Source organism: Bombus vosnesenskii, unplaced genomic scaffold (assembly GCF_011952255.1).
Source record: "Bombus vosnesenskii isolate JDL3184/JDL3185 unplaced genomic scaffold, Bvos_JDL3184-5_v1.1 scf7180000013273, whole genome shotgun sequence".
Lineage (NCBI taxonomy): Eukaryota > Metazoa > Arthropoda > Insecta > Hymenoptera > Apidae > Bombus > Bombus vosnesenskii.
The window spans coordinates 673,340-688,039 of record NW_022882931.1 but is presented as its reverse complement, the minus strand read 5'-3'; the positions used below and the strand labels follow the sequence as shown (position 1 = coordinate 688,039).

Sequence of the window (14,700 nt, the reverse complement as noted above, 5' to 3'; positions counted from 1 at the left end):
AAGCGCACGCGATTCGTTTCAGCGTGTAAAGAAGCCGGCTGGAGACGAGACGGGCCGGCTCGCGCGCGTTCCACAGCTACGCTCGGAATCACTTGGTCGGGCCCTGAAGTGCCGTTTAAGCTTTAATTTCAGCTGCCTCTCGCGCGATAAATTACTCTCGCAACAAACGAGGTCGAACGACACATGGCGCTAACGCGCGCTCGTTGAACTACTTTCGAACGTTGAAGTTCACCGAGCTGAGGCTCGTCCACGATGTTTCCCGCGCCGGCGCCGACCATTCCTCACGACCGTAAATTGAATTTTTATGGAAATGCCGTTGTAACGGCGCGCCAACGTCACAGAATCTTGTACAATTACCTAACGACCCCGTTAGAAGATCATGCTGGTCCACTTCTGCCCGATGCTTCGTGGGATCAACGCGAATTCTTTCTCCTCGCGATACAAACAGGCTTCTCCTGTATTCCAATTCGATCGTAGCCTCCAAGAACGCGTCTATTTACAGCGCTGGAGAACATCTGACCAGGTTTTCCCGATACTTTAATGAATCAAAAGGGAGAAAAAAGAAATCGATCGACGAAGCTGGAACAAGGACGCGATTAAAAATACGTCTTGTGTCACGTGGCGCGCTACACCGATGTCTGGATAGGTACGGAACCGATCTCCTGGGGCCGTTACTTTCTCCTCGCTAAGTTAAAGGTCGCTGGTCCCTCCGTTTCCATCCAACTGGACTATATTATTACGTCTTGTTTCACGGGTCGATGATCGCGTAACACTTTGCGAAAACACCACCGAACGTAACGTCGAATGTTTTTCATGACTTTCGCTGCGAAATTACAGGCTACGAATTCCATTCTATTCGCCCGACTTGCACGATAATGTCGTTCGTTAACTACTAGCTATCGAAAATTGATCACCTTTGCTATGTTCGATACGTTTTTAGTACAAGCAAAACCACTGTGACATTCGCGAGATTTCCAGTGTACGTCGGAAGAAAAAGTATGCGACAGTATCTCAATACCCGTCATAGAAGCTTTTGATATTTATATCGTACGTGTTATGCGAACTAATTTGGAGCTTTGTTAACGAGACACGACGTCGTCGTAATTATATCGACGATATTTGTAACCAACCAGAAAATGTATAAGTTACAGGCTACTAGTTGGCAAATTAGTACACAGTATAAATACGTAGAGTGGTGTTCAACGTAAGAATTAGTAGAAGACTCGAACTGAATATCTTATGTGTGTCACGAATTATTGACTGTTCCAATATTTCGGTGATCTCTACGATGTGTATGCTTACAACGAATATCTTGTAATTTCTATGCTAACAAGATATCAAAATACTTCGTATGGCGTGTGTCGTTGTTTAAATTCGATAGTGGCGCAACTTACAAAATTTGAAATTTGTTTTTATCGAATACAAGGGTTACATTGCCTGCGTTTCCTATTTTTATATTGTCGTAGAACGGAATACTTAATTCAAAAATGTAAATTCTTTAAATTCTCTTCTATTTACGCTTTTTAAATTGTACCGCTATTAATGTCAAACAACGACGTAATATATCTATAAAAGTGTTCGAATACTTCAATTTCGCGAGCTCGAGAAAACGACGACTTTCAGCTCGAACTCCATTCGTTTCTTCCGTATCTGAGATCTGGTTACACACTGTAATCCCGCGGCGCCAGATTTTGTTTGCTCGTTCTATTATTGCCGATGTTGACTTTGCTGATTGACCCTAGAACGCTTGTGTCGGGCCCAAACACACAGCGTTAGCTCGTTGCCATCGCTTGCTTCGCTATCGTCTTGTCGCAGCTTGAGCATTAATTTCGACCAGTTACTGGTGTGTTAGTCGAGCGAAGAACAACCGGTATCGGGTAATTCTGAATTTCCGCACTCCTGGAAATATACAAGTTGGTGCTGAAACAAAAGAAAAAAGGCAGTTTCGCGTTCTTAAAGACAAATTCCGTGGAAGCCGCGAGTCGACAAGAATGATAAATCCGCGTTACTGAAATAGACACGTAATGTTGCGAAAATGTTGAGTAGCGTAAGGAAGTTGGCACGCTCCGATGAACAAATTCGAGGATAGATATGCTTGTTTTGACTCGATTTAGCTTTCAGACCCGACGTCGACGCGACACCGATCGAGCCACGTGTCATCTTACTATTCGTAGCTCTTTTCTCCTTAATTGACTTCGTTATCTTATTTAACCTAAATACTGCTAAATTTCTCGCTTTTATAAATACATTTTTTAGTAGAACATTCCGTGTTTAAAAAGTAGTGCCTGCCAAACTGTGACTCTTCTAGATTCTTACTTGACCTAAATACTACGATACTATTCACTGGTGTAAGAAAATTTCTTAATGAAACGTTCTGCGTGTATAAAACAACCACGTCCAGGCTGTCGTTCGTGCATTTTGTACGATATTTTCATTTTGCCCGATGAATATTTATGACGAATAATTATTTTTTCTATCTATTTTTGGGATTACGACTGTCAAAAATATCTGATAATCGGTATACCTGAAAAACCATGGTCGTCGGCAGTATATAGTCTAATTCTAATTCCATCATCGACTTCGTACAGAAAATAAACTTTTAGTCGAAGCATTGTAGGTCACCGTACATGGTAGTGATTTTATACAATGAGCGCTTTGGAAACATTGATTGCTGGGCGGCGGTATCGCTCTGTCAATTATATAACATCGAGCAAGCATAACTGGGCTGGCAGCGATGCGAAGCGTAACACACGACCCTTTTAACACGAGGTTGCCGGATAATTCTGTTTCGAGGCGGGTAACTTGCCCATCAGAATTCCTGTTAGTCTCGCGGAGACCAGAGCGTAACACAGAATCAGTTCCAACTTGGGTACAACGGACGTCAACGTCCGCGTGCCAACTTCTCGCTAATTGTCTGACCACGCGCCGCTATAATTCACCGTCTGTGACGCGTCTCGTTCGCAAGATTCTCACAAGCTTCGGCTATTTGTAGCGTAGATTAATTTCTTTACAATTTCCTTGAACTCACGACGATGCGATATTTAGTATATTATTATGTATACATGATTCAGCGATCATCAGTCAGTTCAATATTTTTATTACTAGAGCAAAACTATCAACGAATGAACTATTACACGATATTTCGAACAGCAGAATTAATTTTCCCGAGCTAATGCAAATTAACTTTAATATTCTTTCTCGTGCCTTCGGACAATCGCTCTTATTCCTATCCGCAAATCGAGATTCTGACAACGCATCCGCGTTTTAACGATATCATAGGCAAAAGTAAATGGAACTGCTTCAACAAATCGTAGAATTTTTGTTCATGCTGGTTATTTGAACATTCTGTGGGAAAGACACAACGGGTAACTTGTTTTGTCTTTCGAACGAGGACAAGTTCAAAGTCCGATAATTTTGATTTTTTATTAAATTCACTTTTCAACTTCTCTGCAAAGATATTCGCATCAAAAATGAAGAATACAGGGATCGAGTAAATTATTCCTCTTTCCTCCCCTCTGTATTACATCGAACTACACCCTTTTAAACACGCTGCAACATCAAAATCAGAAAAAATAAGAATATCGTACTCGCCTTTTCCCTCTGTTTTTTGAATTAAAAACAAGGAGGATCCTTCTGGTAAGCCAATCTCGGATAGAACTCGGTTCCCCGTCTATCCTTTAATTATACGGTTATCATGCGGCGCCATCGAGCTAGGATCCCGAGAAAACCAAGAAGAACCGGTACGGTAGAGTTCTCCCTGGCGCACGATGGTGCTCTTCAGCTTCCCTTGTCGGTACTTTAACCACCTACGTGCCGGCTCTCCGTACCGCTGACACTCGCTAATTATAATTTGTGTCGTAAGTTTCATGCAGTACGCTCGGCAAGCAGGCGGGAAAAGGGGCTAAGATGTGACCGTCCGCCTCTCGACTCCTTTACATAGCTACGCCATACGAACAAGCGCAGCTTCTCCCTCTCTTTCTCTCTTCCTCTTTTTGTCGCTCGTGTTCCTGGCTCTTGTCGCCCATGGTACCGACCTGCACGCGATTTTCTTTCCTTCTCCCCTGTATTCCGCTGTTTTTCATCTTTCCTCTTGGCACTGGGAAACACGAGTAGCAGCCGGCTCTAATCGCCGTAACGACAGTGGTTTACCCCGGGTGAAAGAGGGCAAGAAATCGAGGCCGCTCGAACTTTGTCGGAACGATTTGTTCTCTTTCTTTTCTTTTTTTTCTCCAAGCTCCTCGTTTCTAGCCTATTCGTTCTTCCTTTTTCTTACGAAGTTCGCCAGGAAGTTCCTCTTCCTACTTTCGCCCCTGTTTTCGACGCAATTGATTTTGTTGCGAGACGTTCGTCCGCGGAGAACGTGATTGGAAAAGCAAGTCACGAGATAGGGCGCAGCAGGAAGGACGTTAAGTAAAAACGTCGGATCAGCGAGCCCTGGAAAATTCTCTTACGATAAGCGGCCTGTGGCGCGGAATCGCGTGTGCCGAAATTAATACGACGAGAGATGGTTACGCGTAGATTATTTTCAAAGCCACGGAACCAGAAGAATTTCGTCGTGCCGCGAGATGAAAGCGGCGATAAACAGACGCACGCGCTCCTCTATTTTTCTACCCCTTTTCAGAATCCGCTCACGCCGCGGTATGTTTGCAAGGCGCGCGCGTGGAAAGTCACGTAGATAAAAAGCTCGCGTCGGAGAGGCCAGATTGAAGATAGAAAGGGACGTACGGGGTGAACGTCGAGGGAGGAAAAGCCGCGACAGACGCCCATGGTAAAATGCAGAAAATCTGCTTTGCAAATTTTCTCGTACACGGCCGCAATCGCCCAGCGTTCGAGAACGTTTCAACGCCTCGATGAATTTACGGAATATCGATTTTATTCCCGCGCTTTTAACGTTCTCCTTCTCGTCCAACGGCCCGTAACTTTCTTCCTATATCGCGATGCTCGTTAATTATTTTGTCTGCGAACGGTTCTCCCGTTGAAACGATAGGATTATTGGCAGAAAAACCACACCATTCATCCTGAATCGTCCGATATATCTTTGAAGCTTGTGCTGTTATTAGCAGATTCGTTGAGTATCTGATTACTCTGAAAGTATCCGGCAGAATAAAGAAATATCCGGATGTGTCAAATAACGTAACACATAAAAAAGTAATCCGCGAAACGACAGGTATATTATAGAAAAATCACATCGATCATCGTGTCAACGTTTCTTCGTGATATTGTGATGCTCGTTAATTATTTTGCGTGTCAAGCCTTCTTCCCGTAAAGTGGTAGATTTATTGACAGAAAAATAACACCGACCAGTGTTTCTTCGCGATATCGTGAATCATTCTGTAATCTTTGAGTTTGCGTGTGTTACTAGTCGATCCGTTGAGTATGTAATTACTACGAAAATATTCGGGAGGAGAAAAAAAAAGCAGGATATATATTAAAAGTAACATAACATGATAAAAAGTAAGCTATGATACGGTAGATGTGTTATAGAAAAATCACATCGATCATCAAGGTGTCAAGGTTTCTTCGTAATATCGCGAATCACTCTACTATTACTACTATTATCACTGTTACTAGCCGACCCGTTCAGTACCTAGGTACTCGATAAGCACCCGAGAGAATAAAAGTTACTCTGGCTCGTATTATTGGCCATATTACTATCGCTGGTAATATAAAGATACTTTACTGTAAAAATGCTTCGATTTCTGTCGTACGTGTACTCATTTCAAACACAATGATAGCAATACCAGTTTCGTAACAGAGAAAAACCTACGAATGATTCATTTCACATAGATTGAAAGGATGGCTCATCGATTCTCATCCTCACGTTACGCTGTCGAATAGCAGAAAGTAAGATCGTGTGCGATACTAATTCAGCGACCAGGATGTCTATAGAAGATTACGTGGCGTCAAATCGAATCAACGGATTATGTATTTAGTCAATCGATATGTGGTATACACATTTCTCTGCTATCTACTGTGACATGGCGTGTCATCAGTTAGAAAGGAGCCAAGGAGAACTGCATTTCTCACCGACACGTAACCGCATTCTTTAGCAATCGAAGGACGTATAGTTGAAGAAAGTCGCACGTGGATCTTCTCTGTGAATCTTTAATCCTCGAGGGAACGATGTTCGACGTAATTTTATCCCCAGGCGATTCGACGTCTTCTATGTCGTAGAATTTTAACACCTCGTAACGTGAAACAATGCGAAGAATTTTATAGACGACTTCCTCTAAAGTATTCGCATTTTGTCTTTTTTTAATACTATAATGCAGCGTGATGTAAAGATCGTTACGTCGTACATTTGCATATGAGTAGCTCGGTTCTTCGTGACTTTTAGTGCACTGTATAATTTTCTAATTACGTAGTTATGACACGAATGATGAGTACAAGGCTAGGCTATTCGACCACTGTAGCTCGCCAGAGTATTTCGACGCTCGTAGAAACCTTCTACGAAGATATTATTCGTTGTAACGAGATCCAACTGTCAAGATTCTATCGACGAAGTTGAAGGCCAATCAGAGAATCATGTCGGTGGTTTAATTTCATCTCTACGATGATCAAAAGAATTCCCTCGAGGTGCGAAGCGTTTCGAAATTGCGCTCTCCGTTTCCGTAAGGATGTAAGATACACAAAATCCAAATCTTTATTCCAAATTTATTAAAACATTCCCGTTTATTCGCCAAGTAACATGGAAATCGTAAAGTCGTAAGAAATAAACTTATCATATTTCGCTTGTATGATCTTCAAAGGCGTAAGCTCGAATCAAAGTAACGTTACTTCGCCAGCGAATATCGCGGCGCTCTAGCCGATTTCTTTTAATTCGTTAAAACTTTCGCCGCCGTATCGTCCCGCAATTTCGAGGAGCTTGCCAAAACGCGAAGTATTAGCGATCGCAAGTCGTTGCGAAATTTGCTAAAAGTACCGCAATCGCAAAGTCAGACGTCCGTAAAGTCTGTTGAAACTTTCACTATTACGGTGTCCCGATCCTCCGCGAAATTTGTTAAAAAGCCGCGCCCTGGTAAACTTTGTTAAATCCCTCGTTCTAGCGAATTCTCCAATTAAGCGAGACAATGTTATTTCTGTTGCAGAAGGTGGACCCCGAGCTGATATTCACGAAACAAGAACGAATTGGGAAGGGTAGTTTCGGTGAGGTGTTCAAAGGCATCGACAATAGGACCCAGCAAGTTGTTGCTATCAAGATCATCGATCTCGAAGAGGCAGAGGATGAGATCGAAGATATACAGCAGGAGATCATGGTGCTGTCACAGTGTGACAGTCCATACGTCACCAAGTATTACGGGTCCTATCTCAAGGTAAGCTGCTCGTCTTTTAATCCCTTCGAATTCTCAATGGGACATTCGTTTCTAATGAAGTTTCGTGAATTGCCTTCTCGTATTAAATGATATCGTTTCGTTAGCTACTTACGACTCGACAGACCTAGAAAATAATTCCACCTCCAAATCAATAATTGACAATTGTTCCAACTAACTAGCTCAAACAAACGAGCATCATTCTTGGAGCAAACCGACGATATTAACTGTAACGTATCATTACAAATTTTTATTTCCGCATGGATAAACGTATAGCGATTCGACACACGTGTCTCGTGATTGAAAAAAAAAAAAAAAAAGAGAAAAAGAACGCGAGGCAGAGCTGTTTTACATAGGTACTTTGGTTAATCGGAGTCTGTTGATGCGCGTGCACCGGAGAACAAATTACCGTGATCAGCTTCACGTGTGTATCGAACGTAAAAAGAGCCTGTAACCGGTGAATTGCGGGTTACCATGGACGAAAAATCCACCACGAGCCACGCCTTTCTGCCACCGTTCCGATTCGATGAATTTTCACAATATTTTCGGAGGTGTAACGAGAAAGAACCCCTTTTTCGTGGGTTACGCTATTACGGACACTCGACCAACACGCCCCCCATCATTTTTCATACGCGAAGAATGGCAAGGGCTTGACGGTCGGTTAACCATCGCTTCCGGCTGGACAGTGTCGCATAGACGCTTCCGCTTCCTGCGGCCGCTTCACCGTGCTCGGTCGAAAGCATCGCGGAATAAAATTGCATCCAGCGACACGGTTCTAACGTTACACCGTGTTCCTTTATTTGTACCTTAAATTCAGTTCTACGATTTTTCTCGACAAAATTCCGGATATAAAAATATCTCCAGACAGATGGAAATTCAACTTCCGTGAATTCTTACGCGAACGACGAAATGTAAGTTCGACAGGGAAGCTGCGCGCGTTCGATCGCCGTATGAGCTCTACACATAGTACCGTTTATTGGTCGATGTAATAAGCGCAGCGAACTTAATCGCAGCGTGTCGCGATCTGCGTGTCGAGAATCTTACGAAACGCAAGATTTCACGGTCCATTAAGTTTCTTCGATAAATAAAAATCTACGTACACGCGTATAGAAATGGTTGAATAACTTTCGTCAGTTTATGACTTCCTGAGCAATAAAGGGGCATCATGTTACTTGGAGAAGACGGAAGTTTCATAAAGCGTGAGAATTTTTCTTATAAATAATTACGCAGCGGAAAGTTGGGACCTTTCTTGGATTCATATTGGATGGATATTAATTTATTTTCCAACTTTAACGTTTTCAATTATGTCAAAGGAATAGTATTACATGTCGAAGCAGTTATTCGCGGAGCTGTACGTGGAATTTCTTCGAACGGATGATGTAAAATAACAAAATTAATTTTCGCGACTGAAAAAGGAAAAAGAATTTAATTTCCTGAAACTGTCGGACGTAGCGAGAGTCGATATCTGCAGTCTAAGCGCTGTTCGATCGAAGATCTTATCTCGTTACCGTGGGCATATTTCTACCGAACTGCGGACAATCGGATGGGTAATTAACGATTGCTAATGACCGTTTTGCGCGGTCATTAAGGAAAGTTCCTTCCCTCCAAGAGCTTAATATCGGACATCGCTTCATTTCATAGGTAATCATCTTAATTTTCCGCTCCTCGAACCCGGAAACGAGCAGAACCCCCGCCCCTCCCTCTAATCTGCTTCCTCGTTTCCCGATCTTCCAGTGGGAAATCGACTTGTAAACTTGTTTCTACCGTTGTCTTGCAATTAACGTTCCCGTTTCGTCTCTAAAATGCTGAATAATGATCGTCTTGGTTCGCTCTTCATTGTCGTCAAGAGCGCGATCTTAATCGTTCTTACGTCATTCTAATGCATCTAAATTACTCGTATCATCGAGGGTCGATGCTTGAGATTAAAAGATTAGACTCTTGATACGTAGAACTCTCCTTGGAATATTAATCAACGTGATTAAACTCTCGTATGATAGAAGGCAAATGTCAGATATTACATGTTGGTATATTTTAACGTGAAATATCGTAGCTTAGGCGAAAATCATAAAATCATCACTTGGACCAGCGGTTCTTAACATTTTGTTTGATCTCGTTTAAACGATATTTTGTTGTCGCGGCCTCCCGGGACTCGACTCAAAATTTAAATCGGCAATGTGCCAAATATGTTTAATTGAAACACGCGTCCACCGCTTATTGGCGATCTTGTTGGAAAGAAGAGAATAAATAAAATAAATGTAAATACAAGTATGAATATAAATAGACAGATGAAATAAATATATGCGTACTGAACATTTTTATTCGAATAACGAAATAGTAACTTGCATACGTGTGAGAACTTTGTATGATTCCGCGGACCATAGGTTAAGAACTGCTGGCCTAGATTAAAAAGTAATCTACGTCCATATATGTCACAGACGTGTGAGTGCATTATAATACAGTTAAAAAGGGATATGCATAGTTACAATAGCTTTAAGCATACGAATGAATGGAGTTCTTTTAGAAATTTATCTTGTAGACGTTATCCGATGAACCGATTTTATTAATCTGTTTTTATCACAAAGAGCATACACGCATGATATGTTATCTAAAACAAATTGGCGAAGTTATACGCGAGTGAATACGACCGGCAAATTAATTAACCAAAATTATTGGAAATTGACACAGTTACCGTACCAACAGTGCTGATAACAAATTTCTAACGAAGCTTTCGCAAAATCTGCGCTTCATTCTATATTCCTACGCCATTTTCCCCTTATAAACATTTAAATAAGCTCGTAAAACGAATCAATTCTTCACCTCGTAAAGCTGTATCCCCTTTAAAAACGTATTATATAAAGAAAGGAATTTCTCGCCATTCGTGCAGATTACAGATAAGAATTTCCATCTCTAATCCTATAATAATCGAAGCCAGCGACCAATCTCTCTTTCCCAGCGCGAATCTGGCATTTTACAGTTTGCCAATCGCCCAGCGAAATAAGACGCGTTAGACGGAGGATCCTGTAGGATTGTCGAGTATTAGGAAAAGATTACGTCAGACGCTAGGTATATCTTTGATAATATCGATCTTTCTCCTTTTTACCTTTCTTTTCTCTCTCTCTTTTCTTTTTTTTCTTTTTTTTTTTTTTTTTTTTTTTGTTTGAATTGCTCAGCGTGTCGCGGTAATAACGGCGTTAAACCGATCCTCGTTCCGTGTGTCGCGTACGATTATATCCCACGGCACGCGGCTATTGTGCCGCCATTAATCACAGCCGCGCGCACAAAAGGATCCTCCATCCTCCGCAATCTCATTCTCGATACCTATTCTCTATCGATGCCACGGAAAGAGATGCGAGAGCTCGAACAAAAGCATCGGCCTCTTCCGCAGATTTCTTCACGCTCGCCTACGAGATTTCATTTTCCACTGTCCCCCACTTTCGCTCGTTCGCACCAAAAGATGCTCCCTTTCCAATTTTTTCTTATCTTCTACCTTCCTTTTTTCTTCTTCTTCTTCTTCTTCTTTTTTCCACCCTTTCAATCCGTTAAGGGTATATGGAGAATTGATGACACATTCGCTATAATCGTTGGCCAAAGAAGCAAGTATGCGTGGCGCCTACATGGACATATACATCACCGTTTTTATAGTATGTAGTATGATAGTATCATAGTATAAGTATCAGCACGCTTATGAAATCTTAATTCTCTCGCTGGTGACGCCTTTCCATCACATCACATTTCACGTTTATACGATGATGTTAAATATGTTATAATCTTGATGCAGAATTGAAAAAAGATTGCGTTATATTGATTTTGTTCGTAGTCATTTAATGTCGACTAACGTGTATATTTGCCTGTGGTAGATTTTAAAGCAGGAAATCTAGAGTTGCTCACGTTGCTCGCCGCGACGATTACAAGTAAACGGGTGTTTATGCAAATTTATATGTCGGAGACGAAAGAACACCGGAGCCTCTGGAATTTTGGATAATCCCGCAACATTGTAATCTAGAGTCTACGATAGCTGTAATTAAACAATTGTAGTTATTCAATCCGATTGTAATTGTTCGAGATTAGTGATAGTGAGCTTTGACTCGAGGCGGCAGTCTGTCGCCGAACGTAGTCGCGGTCACGGGATGAACGCTTTGTCTAACAAAGACATGGTGTAATTCTATAGCTCTCCTTAAAAAGGAAATAGTTGTAACACTCGACAGTAAACATTCCAACGGTCTCTGTCCCGTAGCTCGCCACACGCAGACCCTATTCTTCGAGTAAGATTGCCGATAAGATGTCGATGCGTCTCCGCAGTACATGTTCAGCCAGCCCGAGGGCCCGTTATAAATCTTAAGATTTAGCTAACTAAAGTCCTTCAAACAGACAAACAGTCTTTGTCCCAACTACGGGAAAATAGGGGAGACCTATTTTTCAACGAGCAGCACCTCCCACTAGCAACTTTCCCTCGAGGACGGCTAGTATCTTCTTCTAACCACCGATATGGAGATTGACCAATTAGCAGCAACGCCAATTTCCCTTACTTTCCGAACGAAGGCTTTTCTCGACGAATCCGATGATCTCGTGTCCTTAGACACACCCCATATAGTTTTCCTCTGTGGCATCATCGGGACGGAAAAGTCATTCTCTCTCGTGATCTCATCGACGAAAAGAGTAACCCCCTTACGACCAGTGAATATTACGCGTCCGACTTAGATTTTGTGAGCACGTTCATCTATCATCCCGTGGACCGCGGATTCGTTATTTAACCTAAGATCATTGTCATTAGTTTCTCGAGTATCTAACTACCACGGTTACTTGTCCAGTTCTATTATAATCGTATTTGCACTAGTCGATGTCTTCTCTATTGCATAACGACACGTGTAATCCAAACGAAGATTCGTTTCACGCCCCTAACCCTAATTCTAATGTAAACCCGACATATATTTTTATGCATATGATTAAAAAGATTGGACCGACCTAATTAATCTAGAGTTTTACCAACTACGATTTAAATTAGAAAATTGTGCGAATACGTATCGATTACCATAGTTTACCGCGTTGGTGTCATTATTTCTAATAATTTCAACAAATTGTTACTTTTATTATATCGCTCGCTTGTATGAATACAACATTCTGGTCGATTAATCATTTCCTTCGTAATACCGATTAATTGTCGTGTTTTCTATGAATCCAGCAGGTGTCGTAATATTTATGAACAGGAGTGTACGAGTCTGATGTTATCGTACAACGGATGTGTCTGTACCTATCTGGATCTCTTTTCTCTATTACTCGATCTTGCTCGGTTTAGACACTGTTAGTAACTCATTCATGCGATATTTATTTCGTACCGACCGCGGACAAGACGCGCTACGTAATTCAATTAAAACTCAAGATCATCTCGTAATCTTTAAAATTACTTTCCTGCAGAATGTTTTACGAGTACTCGTATATACAAATGGAATTATTTAGCTGTTTATATGAAACGATAATAAGTGGACCGGGTATATTTATACATTCTCGGAAAATTTTAAATGTACAGGATATACATTATATACGAAGATGCAGAAATTGTCCTAAGTAAAATACAAATACAAATACTCGTAGTACTTAGAGAACGACGATTATTCTCATTCAGATTTTGTTCTGTTCATAAAAAAAAAAACATGGATTTGCACAAACATGCGCGTATCATTGATAACCGTGTACCTCGCGAATTATATTCACAATCTGGAAAACGAAAGAACTGCAGATCGTGGACGAGTTAGTAGCTCGTGCGTTTTACACGTTTCACGCGTCGATCAAACTGATAAACGGCAGTTGTCATCCTACAAATCTGCTTCTCCTTTCTTGCTTTCTCCAGTTGGATACATTTTTCATTCAGATTTTTCTCTCCAAGACTACCTCGCCAATATCGATTTCAACCATCTCCATCAGTCTAATGGACTAAGGGTTAATTCAGGTAGCCGTGTGGGCGAGGTGAAGAAAGGCAGCAGCTAAATGAAAGGCAGTATTTTTCCCCGGTTTACGGGCGTAGCCGTGAGTTTTTCTCGTTGCCGAGCCGTGACGCGTTCCGTCTGGTTTCGAAATCGCAAACGAGACTCGGAGAGAGAGCGAGAGACAGACAGAGAGAGAGAGAGAGAGAGACTTGGGATGCAGCATTTTCCACAGGCTCGTGAGAAAAACGCTCGAGAGACATATTTCGACGCTATAGGCAGGTCGAGGCGAGCAATAACAGTCATCATACTTCGGCGACACTCCTTTAACGTTTCTCAATCCGGATGCATCGAGGTTGATGAGGGGCGTCTCGTCGTGATTTTCTTCCTTGCCTCTTTTTCCATCGCTTCTCTCCTCGCTTCTCTCTCTTTTTGTCTCGTCGGATTATTATTGTCCTCCAGCGGCTGTGTGTTGGTTCGGTCTGTGAATGCTGTTCAGCATTATTCTCGTCTTTTCGGGGAGTCGTTATTTAATGCGTTCTCGCGTTCCTTCCCCGCGAGCAATTGCAAAACGGCGCGGATTAACAATCAAGGATTTTTCGAGTTCTCGTACCCTCGGTTATTCGATTTAATCGTTCCCGCTTCATACCGCTGTAGCTCGGCTTTTCCCTCTTCTCTACTACAATTCTCTGTCTTTTCTTGGAAAATAATTCATTGCTCCCCTAGTCGGGAAATTCATTTTTCTGTGTCTTGTAATCGACTGGAAGGGAATGCTGCGGAAGGTTCACGCGATTCGTACATCGAGACAGCATCCAGGCGTCGAGGATCCTGCTGCTGCATTCCCCGCTGGCGCCTTTCTTCTCCATTATGCTCGGTTCATTGTTTCTCGAACAAAAGCCGATTCTCCGTGGCGCGTACTTACGCTAGGCTCAGACTGCGACGAGCATCTCAGATTTTATGAATGAATAAATCTAATTGGACGCTTATTACGCGGCCGTTCAGCCTCGAACGGTAAATTGCCGGCCTTTCAACAAAATTACGACCCGCTCGTCCTTGCGTCTTTTTTTTTTTTTTAATTATCGATCGTCTCGTTCTTACGCTCGTTTAAGAAAAGTATCGTTTCGCTTCTGTCCTCTGTTCGCTCCGTTTTCTGTCTTAAGCAGAATTTTATGCAGAGTATGGCGTATATGGGTTAAGCGGATAATCGATAAGGATAACGGTCAGTTGCTTCCTTTTAAAAGTGGGATTTACTATATACGTCAGAAACGTATTTAACCGATACGTTTTAATTAATTAAATACACGCTCACTGTAGCACGTCTACGCACGTATCATCGAACGTTATAATCTTCTCTGTATTTACGTTTACATAAAACACTTAGGAATTTCATTAGAACTGAGACGAGACACGACTATTACAATCAATATACATCAAACTCGAAACTCGAAACAGTCTAGTAATACGTACAGGAG

The 14,700-nt window shown here is 41.9% G+C and overlaps 1 protein-coding gene across 6 annotated transcripts in view; it reads left to right on the top strand.

The window, feature by feature from the left end:
• LOC117231598 (serine/threonine-protein kinase 25) overlaps nucleotides 1-14,700 on the top strand; it is a 114,223-nt gene that overhangs the window by 88,051 nt on the left and 11,472 nt on the right. For 5 of the 6 annotated variants that reach the window (XM_033490186.1, XM_033490189.1, XM_033490185.1 and 2 more), the window contains one exon: nucleotides 7,089-7,313. In XM_033490186.1, coding sequence (XP_033346077.1) covers nucleotides 7,089-7,313 — 225 coding nt within the window. Of the gene's footprint in view, nucleotides 1-6,538; nucleotides 6,620-7,088; nucleotides 7,314-14,700 lie in introns of those variants that run through there. The other variant, XM_033490187.1, reaches the window with a different exon arrangement.